Here is an 11,972-nt window from a genome sequence, read left to right as displayed (position 1 = left end):
CACCGGTGAACTTGCTGCTTCCCCTTGCATGTGTAGCAGTGGCAGCCCCAATGTGAAGGATGCAGACGAAATGGGTACTGCGACCTTTCCAGCTTTCTTGACAGCCCGTCATAGAGGGGCAATTTTCTTTATTTGTATACCGAAATTTGCAACTCCAGCCTCCACAGAATCGTGCGCAACTTGTAAACCTATGACCACCATACCAAACTACAAAAAAAAAAAAAAAAGACACCAGATAAGTACAAATTTCAAGTACAGCATTCACTGTAGCACACAAACGTACTTCTGCGAGTGTGCCTGATAAGGGTAACGGCTTCAGAGAATGCACTCGCCACTTAGGATCTGATTAGGTATATCTTCATTCACCGTTGGTTTGCAGAGGTGTGCCCCACTACGACCTGGATTGGCCACTCGATGCTAATCGCATTATTGTCGGCTGTCTTGCTGCGGTAGCTCTGGTCAGAATTTGTTTGGAACGCCAGACAACGAAATTAATGACCCAGGTCGCGCCAGTCGCAGCTTTCCATATCTTTAGCCGCCAGCCACTTCATGTTCCCAGGTGTTTTCACATCAGATGAAATGGCAAAAACTCTGCAGATAGCATTCAACACCATTGAAAATATGCAAGTGCATTTATTTGATGCTCACAATCTTCCAGGGTCGCCACACTGCCTTGACCTAGTACATGCATTGCGTAAGCTTTAAAATAAGCATTTCGCAACAAAGAATGCCAATGCCCAACAAGGAACACCAGCATACCTTTATATGGACATGTTAGCTTAGGTTGCTGGAATGCAAGATCAGACCTTTATTTGAAGAAAAAAAAAAAAAAAAAAAAAAAATGAAACTCACCATATACTTACCTAGGTACTTGGGCTTTCACATCCAAAAAGTGTAGAGGATTTTTTGAGAAATGTCAAGTTCAGAGGGCTTCATAGACGCATGATGGAGTCTCCTTCCAACCACATACCCACCAGCACACCACAGAGCAGACAGGCAGGCACCTTTTTGTCCAGCAGACTACGAGAGCTATCAGAAGTTTGGACAGCTGTTCATCAAGAAGTGGAACAGTGGAAACGCCAATCTCTACAAGTTCCATTCAGTTTGCTGCAGACATTGGGTACACAAAAGCAGCCTTATCTTTCAGATTCTTGGCCAATATCATTTTACTTTGCTGGCCATCAACAAGCAGGATATTCATGCCAACAGGAGGGCACTGAACTCTTAACCAAACCCCATTCCATTTCCAGAAGATAATCACCAACACGTTGCACATACATATACGTAGGTCGCACGGAATAAACAGCCATTTCTCGTGCAAGTGTGAACGATTCCTTATCATTCGTTTGCTTCAAACCAATAACCACCACCAGCTCAAGACAACTGTGAAGATGTATTTCAATATGAACTTGCCTGTGTCATTCATGCTCCTGATGTAAAAGAATTGAGAGGCCCATCATGAATATATGAGTGCACTGTCTAGCCTGTGTAGCCATCGCAGGGCGCAACAAAGTAATCGGCAATGACATCAGGGGTTATAACTACAAGTGAAGCAGGTAAAAGTTTGGAGGCAGAGAGGAAGGAGGCATGGTGAAACCAGTGCGCTTGTGGCATTTATGAAACATCTACACTTTTTCGAAGCAACATCGTGGTCCTCTTTTGATGGCTTTAGCTTGCATAATGTCGCTCAGTTACCATACTGGTCGGCAAATGCAGGTCATACGAACAAAGCAGACCATACAAATACCCTGCCAGGATTGGAATCCGTCTCACAAGCCACATTTCACTGGCTCACTTGCATTATCTATTGCTGCTCAAGTACATTTAGCATTGCACTCGCAGTGAGCACAAAGCTAGTTAAATCCTAGCAGCCTCACTTGCACAGCAATTACACTTGGCAACCGGCTATTTATTACAAGGCATAGCAACCACAGACCAATGCAAAGAGTGAAACTTGGAAAATGGCAGCCAGCTATTGAAAAGTGTGAATTCTGCTTGCGCTGCATTGTGCCTTGGATCCGCCAGCCTTCGAGTGAAGAGCACCTAACAGCTTAAATGCAGAAGTTTGGTCAGCTTTAACTTCCACAAATGCAAGCCAGCAGAAAAGAACACCCAAGCATGCTTGCTACGCAACATTGTGAATACTGCCATTTTTCAGAACAGTAGACCTAAGCAGATCTGTGAAAATGCACATGCTGTCACTACCAAATTATTTATTGCAGCAACCACGAAAAAAGGCAGTTCTTTATGCATGGTTTCATTTGCCTTCAACTTTCAGCAATGCGACCACACCACGTCCCCAATATACTTAAGTTGCGTGGCTGTCGGCGAACCTTTGCTAGTGACAGCGAGTACCTATGCCAAATGACTTATCTGAACCTTCCACTATATGGGACAGTTACACGGCAACATAGGCGTGAAAGAAAAGTTTGCCATATCAAAAACACATTTCCACTCGGCCTTTGTATTGAAAGGTGCACCAACAGTATGCAATTGTAGCTGGAATTGCAACATGAAAGTAGCGGAAAGAACCTATTTTGTTGAGAGTAGAGCTGGAAACATGCCACAAACTTCCAGAAGTGCCAATAAAGAGCACGAGAAGCCAGTGTGCATGAAGCTAATAGGAGCGAACTTTATGTGCATTTTCACTTACTGCTTTCAAGGGAACTCCATGCTGGCCACACACACACACACGCACACTAAAGAACAATCGCAGCTGAAAGCATTCGGGCAGTAACGCGACGCAGACCAGTCATCCAAGGATATATTTTTTTTAAAAGTTCCACATGAAGTCTTGCATGAAAAGTGAATATAGTTTTCCCTTGCGCCAACATACCAAGAATAATTGCGAGATGCACTAGCTTGGTGTTCATAATTTGGCTAGGCAGCACTTTTTACACAAAAGTTGCATGCCATTCCACATCTGCCTGAATACTTAGAACAAGCTGCAGCAAAACGTTATGCGAAGGAAAGGAATGTCCTGTTGGTTCGCTGCTAAAGACCATATGATAACAAAGTTCAAAGGAATAAAATTTTTTCGGAGGTGTAGCCTTGCAATAGTTACCTACTTCAATGAGACAGACTTCCAGATATCATTACTTGCATTGTGAAATGCAGATAGGAAAGAATGAGCAAAGGCCAATTTCATAAACTTAAGCTGAAACAGAGCCGAGCACTCTTGAACACCCATCTTTGAGCAATGGCCAATTCTAGTATATGTACACCACCAGCATGCCACTAAGACACGAGAAGTTGCAGGCAGGAGCGACCACTTCGGCCGGCATGCCGGTTCAACCGCTGCCAGACTTCCGAGAATGCACGAAATGACCAGCAGGGTTAGTCCGACGTGTTGTGAACAGTGGACACGGGCGCCGCATTAAGAAGCAAGGACACATCTCAAACAAGAGTAGTAGCACACGGAGACAAAGGAAGCTTTATTCTAGAAGCAACAAGGGTGGTTTCGCGGCAAGTGTGACCACCTGCCTCGTTATAGCTTGTAGAGCCCACGCCGCAGCCCACACAATCAAGAGAAATGGCTAGGTGACTTGCAATATGCGACTACTAAACTGTAGCATGAACTGAAGGCTTTTCCGACGAAAGTTGCAGACTGGTGCATGTGCAAATGTACATATGAGGATGCATCCATCAACGCCACTGCTCTGATGCTAAACAAAAGGAAGAAAAAGAACGACGAGAAAGGATAAAAACTTGTTGATGCTTGTGACTTATGGCAATTTATATTCAAAATACTTCAAAACTGAGTAGTAATAAAAAAAAAAAAGATAAACAATGCCCTGCACACTTCATCTGCACAATGGATAAGATATAAAGAAAAATAAAAGAATAGAAAAGACTACATCGAGGATGATTCGAAAGCAGGACGTGGTGCTGCAACGTCACAAAGGCTTGTCAAGTTTATGAGCCCCCTAACGCACCACTTGCTGATTCTTAGCTTTCTTCAGCAACACCACTCATAACGAAAACAAAGTTTGGGACCACTGGCAAAAAGAAAACAGTAAACAAGCACACGCAGGCAAAATCTGCTATATTGTGAAGTGAGGATACCAAGAAAAAACATGACCAAATTTAAAACCAATGACCATCCTTGTCCTTGCAGGTCCTGGACTGAAAGTGATGATGTGCTTGGACTGTACAAGCAAGAGAAGCAGGCTTAAAAGAAAAGGAAGGACAGGACCATTTCCCCTCCACACAGTGCACGTGTGGCCAGCCGCTTCACAATAATTGGAGCCAGCCATCATGCTTCGATGGACAGCTGTGGAATGGAGGAGATGGAACTATACATGAGTAGTGGGAGGATTTTTTTTTTTTTTTTTTGTCTTGTCTGACGGTAGTACACAGGATGAAGACATCAAAGGCTGACAGTGAGAGAACATGGAAGAAAAAGACAGGAGCCAATGGAAAGAAGAAAAGAGGGGAGACCAGAACAATTGACGATGACAGAGGACACGACGACCCACGATGCTCAGTAGAGGCGCACATCAATCTGGCGATTCTCGATGCGGATGCCGTGCATCATGTCTGAAGGGAAAGGGGGTCAAGGATTAATAAGATCGCAATGACAATCACACTATGACATTGAAGCTTAAAGGTGCAGCATTCTTTTACAAGGGCACCTGAACGCTAAACTATTACTTCACAACAAGCTAGTTCTGGAATAGAAAACACGGACTACATCACAAGATATTGAAAACACTGCTGCTTCCAATCTGCACTTAGTTATAACTTTAGCTACTTTCCACATGTGTACGGATACTCCCAAACACACACACACACAAAAAAAAAAGGCGTTGGAGGGGGTGATGAAAGAAGGATTTTCCAATGTGTAGTTACGAATTACCTTCAACTCTGCAAACAAAAACGCTCATACCCCTGTCAAGTGGGCAAGTTAAGTGCACCTACGAAGAGTGCACTCGGTTTTAAGTGCACTTTACCAAATCTAAACGTCGCAAGCTGAGTGTACTCGCAAAAGAGTGCGCTGCGGTCGAAGTGCGTTCACGGAATGCACTTTGGTGGTCGAGTACGTATCCTCGCCGCCAGCGGTTTCAACAGTACAAAATGTAATGTACAGAAAAAGGACACAGAAGTTAATTCTAGCTGTTCAACAGCTTTTAACAAAATAATCAGAGTATAACTCGCCGATATTGTTCCAGCAGTATCAAGTGCCGCCTCGTCGCACGCCATCCAGCTTGTTCTGGATTGGCTTAGCATTCGTCTAGGCCGGCCTTGACTTGCAAGACTCTTATGATATAAATACTTCAGTTTTTTTTTTCTTGAGTAAATGTAGATTACGATTATTTTTTTAATTTATAATACAACTAAAGCAATCGCTTTTTAGAAGTTTTTTTTTTTAATTTTAATCTACATCTTCAAAAGAACATGGTTTTAGTCTGTCGCCATTTCTTTAGTGCGAGTGCACTCTGTTTTCCCGTTTAGCACTGCGTAGCCTAAAGTGTCACTCTAGGTCCCGAAGTGCACTCCCAGTAAGTGCACTTGATTTGCCCGCTTGACAGGGGTATCAGTGCCAAAAACTTGATCTCACAGCAAGTTCTAGCTCCCTTCTTCCGTGCAAGAGCATTACAAAAGCACAATTCTAACTGACTAAGTAACTAAATAAAGACCATTCAGGTTCACTATGAACTACTTCAATGAGTGTTGCTATTTCTTGCATACATTCCACAAAAGTAGCATTTAAATCTACTAGAAGAAAAAGAAATAAGCAAGCACAGCGAAGTCAATATACCAAACAAGCAGTTTTACACACCGCAACTTGCAGGCAGAACACAGCTGCAATGAGGTACTCATAGCTTTATAGCCAAAATGTTAGCTGTATTGAGGTACTCATGGCTTTCTAGCCAACATGTTTATAAGCTGCTCAAAGGGACCCTAAAGAAGAACTTAAAGCTGAGTTAGTATATTTCAGCTTCAACAGCAAAAGAGCAAGTGGGCAGAAGCACTGAAGCTAAAGTCCCCACACCCACCTACTATGATGTGGATTTTCATAGTGCCTGCTCATGTCTCGTTTATTGGTAACTAATGGACGCATTACAATCTAAAGGAACAAACCATTCAAACTGCAAAGCTTCATATTAAAACAACCCAAATACGAGACAACACACTGGCATACCGGTGCCGAAGTTTCTATAGGAAATTCAATCAAAGAAAGTTTGGCCGTCACTTTTCTTAACTAGTAATCGATCTTTTTTCAGAAATTACAAGCCTAAGTGATTTATTGTCCTTTTAAAGTGCCATCATTCTGCAGATGTAGCAGAAATTAGAGTAAAATGGCAATGCCACTTGCCGTACGCAAGGTAAGTGTGTACTCATGCACAAGGTCAGCCGTCAAAGGATACCAACAGCTCGCTGGGCATCCCGCTCGGAGTTGAAGCGCACAATTGCGGTACCACGTCCCTTCATGTCGGTGTACCGCACGCTCCCTGCATCAAAAACCAAAGGAGGACCTCGAACTGGGCTGCTTGCTGCGAGGAGCTTGAAGAAAAAAAGACCAAGGCGTGGCCTCAGAACGCAGTTTCTAAGGCTGCTGTCATGCAGGTCCGCCTTGTGGGTATGCGAAGCACAGCTTCAGGCTGTCAACTTCCCCGCCAACCTTTAAGGGGTACTGGCATCAAAAACTTGCTTTTCTTGCTTGGAAATTCCAGGAATCTTGACATTGTGGATCGCAAATCAAATTCATAAATACTGCTTAGAATATTTACTTTTATTCCTTTTTCATTCTTTTTTTTGCTATTTCGTTTAAGGTCTCGGAACTGCACAGCATGTTATGAGATGCACTGCAGTGGGCAGCTCCACACCTAGTTTTTTTTTCTTCAACAAGATGTATGTGGACATCTAGACTCGAATTCCGCCCCTATCGAACCACAACCTCTGCGGTTGAGGAATTGAACTCAGCTTCATGCCCAGCAGCAGAACAACATAGCTGCCACCGTGGTAGGGAAGTTTACAATCACTCACCACGACAGAGCAATTATGAAATAGCTAATCGAGACACAGGAGCAAATTTCATGAGTCTCACAGATTTGTGAGCTCTGCATCGCAATGTGGCAAGAAAGTTAAATACAATCCAAATTTTCGTGCCTGTACCCCTTCCAAGGTGTACACACAACACCAGAAAAGAGACGAGGTCACCAGCACTCAACCAGGATTGCGTCCTGCAGCCAGAAATGTATAGCAAAGAACTTGCAAGACGGCTTTAAGTGTTCCACACAGGTTCTTTCAGTATCACATATGGCTATTCAGAAACCTTTTGAAGGACACAAGCTTTGGAAAAGGCAAATGCACAGCTGGAACATTTACCAGCCAGGCACATGGCAACAGAATAACTGAGCAAAATTTTGTTAATGAGTATTTTGGCTGTAACAACCATATCCCTAAAATGGGTATTTTGACTTTGAACTTTGATTACATCCACAATTGTTCTAGTGCCTCACTTCTTGAGCATCCTCACAATGAGTTTGGTTTACACTGTAAATTTTAAGCTTCGGGCATGTTATTTATACAAGATACTGAGACCTTCAACCAGGCAAGGAGGTTTTATAGAAAGATACTTTAGAAAGGTACCAGTTTCATGTGGAAAGGACACCCCTCCCATTGAATTATCACGAGATTTCCAGACAAGCACTAAAACTCATTTCGCCTATGTTTTTTCAGTCAGGCACAGCTACCCTCAAGGATTAATAGCACCCACTATGCCATGAGTTCTTCAGCATATTGTTGTGGGCCATTTTCAAATGTCCAACCAATGGCACCTAGTCACACTTCTTTCATTGTGCACAAAATAAAGTAGTTCCACATATGGGCCCAACTTTAAGCAAATCATGACAGAAATCATCTGAACAGTAGCTCACAAAATGACTAGACACGTCATTGCCTATAGTGTCTTGACGGTGGTCTGTAAGCACAAAGTGTATTGTGGAGGTAAGAAAAACCACTGCTTTCATCACTTGAAGGGCCTTTAAACCACTTCCACAGTATACTGTGACAATGATCTTTTATGAACATGGCCTCTCTGATGTGCCACGGAGTCCTGTACGAGAAGAAAGGGGGGTTGACCGAGGGGCTTGATTTTATTAGTCATGTCATAAGAAGCCAACAAACACTGACACCAAGAACAACATAGGGTAATTACTTCTACTTAAGCACAAGTAATGTAAAGTAATTAAGCACATGGAATTTCCCTTATGTTGTCCTTTGTATCGGTGTTTATTGGCTTCTTATGATATGACGGAGTCCTGTATGTGACTTCACCAGTGTGAAAGTGTGAAAGCGAAACACAGGTGGAGAGCCACCTGTGTTCCGCAGGAAGGAGCATGGGCTGACCCACTTTGTGCATTCATCCTTTTATGAAACGTTTGTGGGGAAGGTAGTAAAAGAAACTGATGGCCACACCACGTGCTAGGCCGCTGAGGCATCAAACCAAAATAACACTTTTGTCGTGCGAAGTGAATAAATACTGCATGTTTTTTTCCCCTTTCATTGCACTCTCTCTGAGTTCCGTTTTTGACAGGTAAGTGGGCAATCTCATGCTATTTCGGTTCAACAGTACTACCGTTTAGTAAGTACTTTTTCCGAGCTCCGACCAACTACGGTTTAACGAGGTTTCACTTATATACGGTAACGAGCAAAGTAAAAAAATTTTTTAACTAAGCAGACGTACGTAAGGGTGACAAAACATTATTTCCCCTTCTTTAATTCTACACCTGCATGATCTGGATATCTTACCCAGTTCCTGGAACTGGAAGTTTTTTTTTCACTGCATGTACTGATGCATATAGTATGATGTTCGACAGTATTCATCAACACATTGCATTAGCGAATGGGAACATCATGGAATATGCAAGCAGGCTTTGCTTCAAAGAACTGTCTCTGGTTCTATACAGCGAAGGTGGGAGTAACTCACCAACATCCCGGAAACGATCACGCAGGTTCTGCCAGCTGTAGCCCATGGGAAGCTGCAAAGAAAAAAGCAGCAATCAAACTCCTTGCAGAGGTACACAGTGCTGCCAAAACATGCGCTTGAAAACTTTTTTTCTTTAACTCTCCAATTTTGATGAAACTTGCAGAGTTTAGATATTTCAATGTGCAAGGTTCAAACATACATCCAGTTTTCCCGCAGAATAAATAAATTAGCAGATATAAAGGAATTCAACTTTATTGTACAATTTGCTTGGAGATGAGCTATTTACCAAACTATACAAGGCATAATAAAAATTGACATACGAAAATTAGGTGGAACCAGCAAAGAGTGCAAATTAGCAAGAATGGTGTTCTAATCCAATTCTATATCAAATGAGAACATTGCAAACTACAGTGAGAGAAATCCACCTAACGGCTAAAAATGAAAAAAAAAAAAAAAATTGTCTCAGAAATGTAACAAAGTTATTTTGTATATTCACACTCAACATAACTTTGCCTTTCTGGAAAAAAAAGAAAGAATTACAGTGATAGCACAAGTAGAAGCAGAGATAAAGCTCCTCCAATATGCCATTGTCATCAAAATTGTGGTTGTGAGAAAACAACAAAAAAACATTTCAGAACCAATATATTGAAAGAATGTTTAAAAAAAAAAAGAAACTGCACCAAAAGACATTGGCAGGAATCATACTTTCATTCATGACCGTTTGGCCGTTGCCAGATGACAACATAGCACGGACTGCGAGTACGTTCAGTTTAAAAGGATTACAATGCAGTGCACTTATAACGATATCAAGAAGAACGAAAAATCAAATCGTTATAACCGATCATCGCTATATCTGGACTGCTGTACATGCCTTTGTAGCTCCGAAACCAAATTTGCCACTTCTGCTAAAAAACAGACATTGTATAAAGTAGACTGTGAAAAATAAAACTTATTTATACCTATAAACAGCGTATGAAGTGTTATAGGTATAAGTGTTATAGATATAAAACCCGCGTCCCCCCTTAAAGAAGGAAGGCTCCTCTTTCCAACGAAACCAAGATGGCTGCGATCATGCGTATAGAAAGAGCCGACGAAATACTTTTCCGCGAGATTCGAAACTTAGTGAATTAAAGGAATATTAGCTGTAGATATTGATAATTTCATTTTCAAAAAATTTGATTTTTTCGCCGCAAGGAGCCATGTCCCCCCTTAATTTAAGAAGTAATATTTTTGAAATCAGCATGAAAAACGGACAATATTTAATAAATTTATTTCAAAAAATAAGTTTCTAAACACCTCTTTCCCTCTTAAGGATAAAACTGTTAAGCTTTTGTTGGAAAGAGATAGAGAATGAACTTTACATGTACAGATGGCTCAGTGGCCTAAGCAGGGTAAGGGTCAGTGATGAGGATTTGAAGTATGAATAATAAAACATCCATGACTTCAGATAACACACAAGCTCCCAGCTGTCACTGCCACCAGAAGTTAAACCACTCTTTTCCGATGTGCATGTTTCGAAGAGTACATATTATGGTCTAGAATGAAGTGGGTCAAAATGAGCTGTTACACTGCTTGCACCAGCCAGTATATGGGGTTTTACATGCCAGAACCACAATCTGATTATGAGGCACACCGTAGAGGGGGACTCGGGGTTAATGGTTGATGGAACTATGGATAAAAATTAGTTGATAGCTGGTTCCTGTTCAAATCATTTGTTCTGTCGCTTGCAATGTTTGATATGGTCAGCGTAAACCAACTAGCATAGCATAGAATCCCTGTGCAATACTTACATTCTGCACCATGATGGCATCTGAAGAGCGAGGACTACGGTACCCGTCGCCACCGCCAAGGTGCCGATCGTAGTCAAGACCCCCACCGTTGCCAGCACCCAAGGCCGAGGATCCACCACCCAAGCCTCCCGACAGGCCACCCATCAGCCCTGTGGGCGAAGCCATGCCACCGCCCATGAGGTTGCCCGAGCCCAGCATTGAGCGGTCGGAGAGCCCACCCAAGCCTCCAGCCGATCCCATGCCACCCAGGCCAGCACCTGCGGCACCAAGGCCTCCAGTTCCTGCAGCTCCGAGGCCACCAGCAGCGCCCAGGCCCATACCGCCAAGGCCACCCAGGCCCATGCCAGCCGCAGCTGCTACAGGGTTCACACCACCGCCCATGGGCATGCCACCGCCCACTGGGCCCGTCATGTTCATCTGGGCCAACTGGGCAGCTGCGAAAGTGTGCACAAGAATACCCAAGTTAACAACCTCGCAAAATATGGGCCCAAAGGAGCTACGTATGATAAAACATGGCAGAACATCATTACGGTGGCTCAGCAACTAACTAGCTGGACATGATTACTACGATTTGATTATGTCACCACCGTGTGACCCATATATCTTAACTAAAAGGCAGTTTAACATGCAGAGGCTGAAGTGAAGGAAATCACTGCAGCAGCTTGCATTGCACAGCAATCTTTGAAAACTAACATGTTATCAAGGGCACAATTTCTGTCAGTTTCCCCTTTCTGCTCTCAAAGTATTCACACCTGTACTGTTACAATGAAACATGGAAGCCAGTCATATATTGCACTTTGTTATTTATTAAAAGTAGAGCAAGTAGCCTGCCTCATGGTCTTTAAAGAGAGTTGTACCTTTAAAACTGCTAAGCCGGAAACTGTGGACACTGCATAATAGACACAGGAAGGACAGCCCCCAATTCAACGGATATTGGTGTCGCACCAAAAATCGCAGATTGCACAGATCACTGAGACTCCGTGACAAGGCGACAGGAATGGCTGTGTTGCTGAGTGGAAATCAAATATGTGAAACAGTTGTAAAGCCAGCTGCAACAATTCACCATTGCTAAATTGATTATTAGGCATGTGCGAATAAGAGATTTTAAGTTCAAAGTGGATAGTGATTTGGGATGAATATTTTTTAATTGAATACTTGGTGTGCTAACAAGTGCATACCTGACAAGTTTGCAGAAACCAAAAACAGGGGATTTTAGTTCTCTCTGGCTTTTATTATTGCAAGGTTGG

At 42.7% G+C, this 11,972-nt stretch overlaps 1 protein-coding gene across 4 annotated transcripts in view; it reads right to left on the bottom strand.

Moving 5' to 3' along the window:
* Nucleotides 1-3,415: 3,415 nt before the first annotated feature.
* Nucleotides 3,416-11,972, bottom strand: part of rump (heterogeneous nuclear ribonucleoprotein rumpelstiltskin) — a 32,202-nt gene continuing 23,645 nt past the window's right edge. For 2 of the 4 annotated variants that reach the window (XM_050189606.3, XM_050189603.2), the window contains exons 9-12: nucleotides 10,726-11,159; nucleotides 8,936-8,987; nucleotides 6,372-6,455; nucleotides 3,416-4,539 (exon numbers count right to left, since the gene is read on the bottom strand). In XM_050189606.3, coding sequence (XP_050045563.1) covers nucleotides 4,484-4,539; nucleotides 6,372-6,455; nucleotides 8,936-8,987; nucleotides 10,726-11,159 — 626 coding nt within the window. In that variant the 3' untranslated portion in view covers nucleotides 3,416-4,483. Of the gene's footprint in view, nucleotides 4,540-6,360; nucleotides 6,508-8,935; nucleotides 8,988-10,725; nucleotides 11,160-11,972 lie in introns of those variants that run through there. The other 2 variants (XM_055077308.1, XM_072286372.1) reach the window with 2 other exon arrangements.

This window comes from Dermacentor andersoni, chromosome 2 (genome assembly GCF_023375885.2).
Source record: "Dermacentor andersoni chromosome 2, qqDerAnde1_hic_scaffold, whole genome shotgun sequence".
Classification (NCBI taxonomy): Eukaryota; Metazoa; Arthropoda; class Arachnida; order Ixodida; family Ixodidae; genus Dermacentor; species Dermacentor andersoni.
The sequence above is the reverse complement of the archived record's forward strand: the minus strand, read 5'-3'. Positions and strand labels throughout refer to the sequence as shown.